The 5597-nt window shown below is 27.2% G+C and overlaps 2 protein-coding genes across 3 annotated transcripts; one reads left to right on the forward strand and one right to left on the reverse strand.

Moving 5' to 3' along the window:
- Nucleotides 1-526: 526 nt before the first annotated feature.
- Nucleotides 527-2004, reverse strand: LOC108572443 (ribonuclease H2 subunit B). The gene is made up of 5 exons (XM_017934682.1): nucleotides 1854-2004; nucleotides 1497-1735; nucleotides 1123-1408; nucleotides 773-993; nucleotides 527-700 (listed from the first exon to the last, which is right to left on the reverse strand). Exons 1-5 carry the CDS (start codon nucleotides 1939-1941, stop codon nucleotides 608-610), a joined length of 927 nt encoding a protein of 308 aa, XP_017790171.1. The 5' UTR covers nucleotides 1942-2004; the 3' UTR covers nucleotides 527-607.
- Nucleotides 2005-3159: 1155 nt separating this feature from the next.
- On the forward strand, nucleotides 3160-5590 carry LOC108572308 (annexin B9). Of its 2 annotated transcripts, none has more exons than XM_017934514.1 (7): nucleotides 3160-3277; nucleotides 3393-3444; nucleotides 3915-4296; nucleotides 4433-4585; nucleotides 4688-4861; nucleotides 5007-5188; nucleotides 5344-5590. In XM_017934514.1, exons 2-7 carry the CDS (start codon nucleotides 3415-3417, stop codon nucleotides 5395-5397), a joined length of 975 nt encoding a protein of 324 aa, XP_017790003.1. In that variant the 5' UTR covers nucleotides 3160-3277; nucleotides 3393-3414; the 3' UTR covers nucleotides 5398-5590. The 2 variants fall into 2 exon arrangements, with proteins under 2 accessions (XP_017790003.1, XP_017790004.1); XM_017934515.1 differs by lacking the exon at nucleotides 3160-3277 and adding an exon at nucleotides 3301-3313.
- Nucleotides 5591-5597: the final 7 nt, after the last annotated feature.

Genomic DNA, 5597 nt, shown 5'->3' on the forward strand with positions numbered 1-5597 from the left:
TTTTTAATTATGTATTATTTTATTATTTTGTTTCTTAAAAATTGGAATCAAAATTTTAATATCCTTTACCAATAATAATAATTAAAACTAATGGATCTTTCGTAATTCTTAGTAGCTAGAATTCATAAAGATTGTGTAAACACTTCATCTATGAATTTATTCCAATTTTTCAGAAGTTACATAACGCATAAATTTAATACTAAAAACAATAAAATTAAATCCTATATTGGAAAATAATGAATTGTGAATAGCTGTGAATATTTGATACCTTTAAATGTTTGAATCTGTTTTGTGTTATGTATTTTTTTTTTAATTTTAATGTTTTTCTTGCAATATATTTTACATATGTCCAAAATTATAACAAGTTCTTAATATAAATGCTCTATGTATTTAAATATAGAAAAACTGTAACATATATACTAAAAAATATTTAAAGAATTGCTTGTCTGTTGCTTAGACAATGTTTTAAAATAATGTCTTTTACTGTGTTTTTACAAAGTTCTAAACCTATTTTCGAATAGCGGTGCTAAAAATTGTATGTGTATGTATTGCAATATATGAAATTTTAAAGGTTGATGTATTTTAGATTTTTAAAACTATTTAAGGTTTATTTTTTCTTGAAGAAATTAGTAATACTCTTGGAACCAGTTGCTGCTTTTTGTCTAGCTAATTCTTTCTTACCAATAGCAGTTTTTTGTGGCTATATGGACAAATATACATCATAAAAACAAATACAATAAAAATGCATTCAAATACATAAAGAATTTATTACCTTTTCTAATTTGGTTGAGTCAGGTATTTTTGGTTTTAATATTGATTCATTTTCAGTTGTATCTTTCTTAGACCTTTTTTCATCAGTAGTATCTTTAGGACTATTTAATTTTCGTTTCTTATTTTCAGTTTCATCTGGTAAATTTAAATGTTGTGCTAATTTTTTTGATAAATCTTCTGCAAGATATTCTGATACAATGCCATGTGCATATTTCAAATATTCTATTAAAAGGAATAAACATGTTATATATATATTGTTTAGTTTTACTATATAAAAATATTACTTTACACCTAAATACTTATTTTCAAACTTTGTAGTTTCTAGTACATTATGTTCACATCATTTCTTACCCATTTCTGAAACAGTCTCAAGCTTAGAACTTTTTACGTAAGTAGCACTAATAGCACCCTGTGATACATGGATATCCTTCTGTTTTAATACTTCAACTACTCTTTCAACTTTCTTTTGTAACCACATTAATGTTTTTTCTTCATTGAATTTATAGGCTTGCAACGATTCATTTCCTTTACGGTCAGCAATTGATGCTAGTTTTAAATTCTGACACTGAATAAGTCGAGATGTCTCTGGAAAATCTTCATCCCACAGACATTGTTCTAGTGGCTGTGCTTGTTGTGACTATGAGTATAAAATTCAAGTTTACTAGTACTTAAGATTACTAAACCTATGTATTAAAGTTAATTAAAATACAACAATGCAAGATTACCTTTCTTAAATAAGGTAATATTAAAAATATTGGATCAATAGGAGTAGATAAATGTAGTTTTCCATCAGATTTTACATTATCATCTATAAACCATGATCTTTTATTTTCATCAAATGTTAAAACTTCTTGTACTGTTAAGTTGCCTGGACTAAATACAAACATTGCAGGTTGATTTAAAGCTGGGTGTCTTAATTTAATAACGTCAGGTACACCACCATCTGTATTGTCAAAACCATCGTCTGGAACACAAGAACATTATATTAGCCTATTTTTGTTCTTTAAATATAATACACTATAATATAAATAATTGATGATATAACAGAAATTTTAAATATGAAATAATTGTTGTTTATTTGCCTTTCATTAGAAAAATCCATGTATTTGTGCTTGGATGTGAATTAGTTGTTTTGACACATTTTTTTGGTGACGCTTTGGTACGCGGCATATTTACAAGCGTTGTACACAAATGGATATTACGTTAGGTTATTTACTGCTTTTACACAATTTTCCCTGTTCATTAATGCACATACACAGAACACATTTAGGAATCTGCCATTTTACGTAAAACGACTAAATTTTAATCTCTTGTTGTTCAATAATTGGAGTGTACTACACTGCGTATCTTTTTTGATAAATAGGTACGTTAAACGCAACATGCCGCCAACGTTGTACAAAACATTTAAAATCTCGATGTGTAGTCGAACATCAGTGAATGGTCGATGATCGGAGAATCAGCAAAGAAGAGGCGTTACCGCGCTAATGGGTCACCTTTAAAAAAAGAAAAAAGTATCAAAATCATACTTTTGTGCAAAAAAGTTAAATTACAACACATTTAATTTCTGTACATATAAATTCGTACACGTAATTTGTGTACTTAATTTTATATAATAAACATTAATATTTACATAAATAACAAAAAAATTGATTTTAAACGATATTCTTTCATACTTGCATACATTTCATGTAAATAGGTCTATAAAAAATTTTCAACATTTTTCATATTGTTATTTATATATGTATATCCCATTTATAATAATTACATCGACTAAATTCATTTTTATTTAAATCTTTTCAGTATTAATTTCCATGTGCAATCAGATTAACAATATTGATATTCATAGAATAGGTATTGTATAAAAGTGATAAAATTGAACATTATAAATTTATAATTTTGCAAAGAAAAGAATAGTATGTATATAAGAACAAAATCTAATTGTAAAAGGAAACGAGCAAATATATTAAAATAATTTTAACTGTTTCTTTATTTTCTCTCTAAATGTTTCATATGAACATCTGATAAGATATGTCACAGAAATTATGAAAGAAGAATAACTTTTTAAAAATGGGTCACAAGAAATGCCTACGTAAATTTAATATACGCAACTGAGATTATTGCACTACTATGTTTATACACAGAATATTAGAAAGTAATATTAACTTTAAAAATAGATGTATAATAAAGTATAGATATGAGTAAACATGCGAAAGAACGTATAGGACATATCAATGGATGACATTCTTGGAATTTTAAATTTGTAAAGATGAGTAAGTGGATACAAGAATATACATTTAATATGTATGTATTATGATGTCATTGAAAGCTTTGTAACCTTTTTTCGCTTACTCATTACTCACTCTCTCATCAGTAAGTACCTTGAAAAAACTACGGATGACGTGATGCGAAAGTGGGTGTGACTACCATTGGATAGCCGGCTATCAAACGTGAAGGTTCTCTTCAATTTTACCTTTCAAAAGCAGTGTTGTTATCAATCTTGTTGCAAGTACGTTTCATTTAGTATAAATGAAAGCAAATTAACGTAAAGGAGATTATCATCCATTATACAGTGATGCTTTACGGCTCATTAATTGGTTAACAATTATTTTTATTTGTTCCAGGCCGTTTCTTATATAGACAAAAATGTCTCAACAACAATATTATCCATTTAAAGTAAGTATATTTTAATTATTGGCTTCAATTTTAACGGAATTCCTTTTTTTTACGTGACTACTAATTAGATTGACCTATTTCTGGTATGGGTATTGATCAGTCGTATTTTTAACACTTTCTCGTTCGAATAAATCAATGAGCATTCAATTTATTTACGATTATAATTACGTATTATGGTTATCAACGATTGTAATTAAAATAGTTACATCCAAAAAAGTTACAATTTAGAAATAAATAAATTTTGTATTTATTGCGCATAACGAATTATAGTATATTTTCTTGTATAAATTAATTGTACTGCAATTTTTTCAGTATTTCTAAAGAAAATTCTGTATATCAGTGAACAATATGTTATTTTGATTTTAATACATATGAATTATGTTCAGATGATTTAAACAAAAAATAGTTATTGCTTTTACTAAAGTTATATAATATATAGTAATATACAAAATTTATGCTTTATATTACAGTGTACTCCTACAGTATATCCCGCTGAACCATTTGATGCAAATGCAGATGCTGCAATGTTGCGTAAAGCTATGAAAGGTTTTGGTACAGATGAGAAAACTATTATTGATGTGCTTACAAGAAGAGGAATTGTTCAAAGATTAGAAGTTGCTGAAGCATATAAAACTTTGTATGGAAAAGATTTAGTTAGTGACTTGAAAAGTGAACTAACAGGAAAATTAGAAGATGTTATAATTGCTCTTATGACACCATTACCTCATTATTATGCTAAAGAATTACACGATGCAATCAGTGGATTAGGAACTGATGAAGAAGCAATTGTAGAAATTTTATGTACTTTAAGTAACTATGGTATACGTACAATTGCAGCATTTTATGAAAATTGTAAGTGCAGTAATTAATACATGTTTATGTATTTCAAATATTTAATTTCTATTTTGTTAAGCATAATTTATGCTTTAAAAGTAAAATAGTATGAAATATGTTCACTAATGCTATTAGTATATTTTGTTTCTAATAGTATATGGAAAAACTCTTGAGAGTGACTTAAAGGGAGATACTTCAGGACATTTTAAGAGATTGTTAGTTTCTCTTGTTCAAGCAAACAGGGATGAAAATCAAGGAATAGATCAAGCTCAAGCTGCAGCAGATGCTCAAGCACTTCATGAAGCTGGTATGTACAATGAAAATGTACATGTATTTAAGTTAAATACTTACACATAATTTGAAGAAGGTAATATATTTATTTAAAACATAATTACTTATTTTACCATAGGTGAGAAACAGTGGGGTACAGATGAATCTCAATTCAATGCTATTTTAGTAACACGCAGTTATCAACAATTAAGACAGACTTTTATTGAATATGAAAAAATATCTGGACATGACATTGAAGTTGCTATTAAAAAAGAGTTTTCTGGAAGTCTTGAAAAAGGTCTTCTTGGAATAGGTCAGTATCTTTTTAACAATAATCAATGTAAAGATATCGCGAATAATAATGGCTATGAAGTGAAATGAAAAATGCTTATAGTTTGTCTTATAAAAATTCTGTTTCAGATAAATTAATATACATATTGTATCTTTTATTTTTACAGTTAAATGTGTGAAATCAAAAGTTGGTTTCTTTGCTGAACGATTGTATGCTAGTATGCATGGTATTGGTACAAAAGATCGAACATTGATTCGCATTATTGTTTCTCGAAGTGAGATCGATTTGGGAGATATTAAAAAAGCTTTTGAAGAACGATATGGAAAATCCTTAGAAAGCTGGATCGCTGTATGTAGTCATGTTGCTGTTTTTAGAATATTTCGTGATACGATATCATTTAGTAGAGTAGTGATATGATATTGAAATGTATTTCTGATGTTGTGCATATGCAATTTTCTTGAATATAATTATCACATTATGACATATTATTTTTTACATTTTAGGGTGATACATCGGGGGATTACAAGAAAGCATTACTCTCACTTGTTTATACTTAAGTAAAACGAAATGTTTTATGATACAATTTAACATAATTTTGTAGCACAAATACACGACGAGTGTTTCTTTGGTATTCTGAAGTAACTTGCTTGCTTGAAGTGCTTACGCCAATTTTTTTATTATTCAAGTATATATGGGTATAAAGGATTGTCTATTTTAGAATCTCGATTTTGAAATCTCTAAAAAATTACAGCGGTGC

The sequence above is a fragment of the Habropoda laboriosa genome, unplaced genomic scaffold, assembly GCF_001263275.1.
Source record: "Habropoda laboriosa isolate 0110345459 unplaced genomic scaffold, ASM126327v1 scaffold65, whole genome shotgun sequence".
Taxonomy (NCBI): domain Eukaryota; kingdom Metazoa; phylum Arthropoda; class Insecta; order Hymenoptera; family Apidae; genus Habropoda; species Habropoda laboriosa.

What these genes read in the sequence shown, in the direction of transcription:
- LOC108572443 (XM_017934682.1), bottom strand. Translation starts at nt 1,941, where the DNA reads ATGCCGCGTACCAAAGCGTCACCAAAAAAATGTGTCAAAACAACTAAT. An exon ending in TGAGACTGTTTCAGAAATGG is followed by an intron (nt 994 to 1,122) that starts GTAAGAAATGAT and finishes TCCTTTTAATAG; the next exon opens with AATATTTGAAATATGCACAT. An exon ending in ACTCAACCAAATTAGAAAAG is followed by an intron (nt 701 to 772) that starts GTAATAAATTCT and finishes TTGTCCATATAG; the next exon opens with CCACAAAAAACTGCTATTGG.
- LOC108572308 (XM_017934514.1), top strand. Translation starts at nt 3,415, where the DNA reads ATGTCTCAACAACAATATTATCCATTTAAA. An exon ending in AACAATATTATCCATTTAAA is followed by an intron (nt 3,445 to 3,914) that starts GTAAGTATATTT and finishes TTTATATTACAG; the next exon opens with TGTACTCCTACAGTATATCC. An exon ending in CCTTAGAAAGCTGGATCGCT is followed by an intron (nt 5,189 to 5,343) that starts GTATGTAGTCAT and finishes TTTACATTTTAG; the next exon opens with GGTGATACATCGGGGGATTA.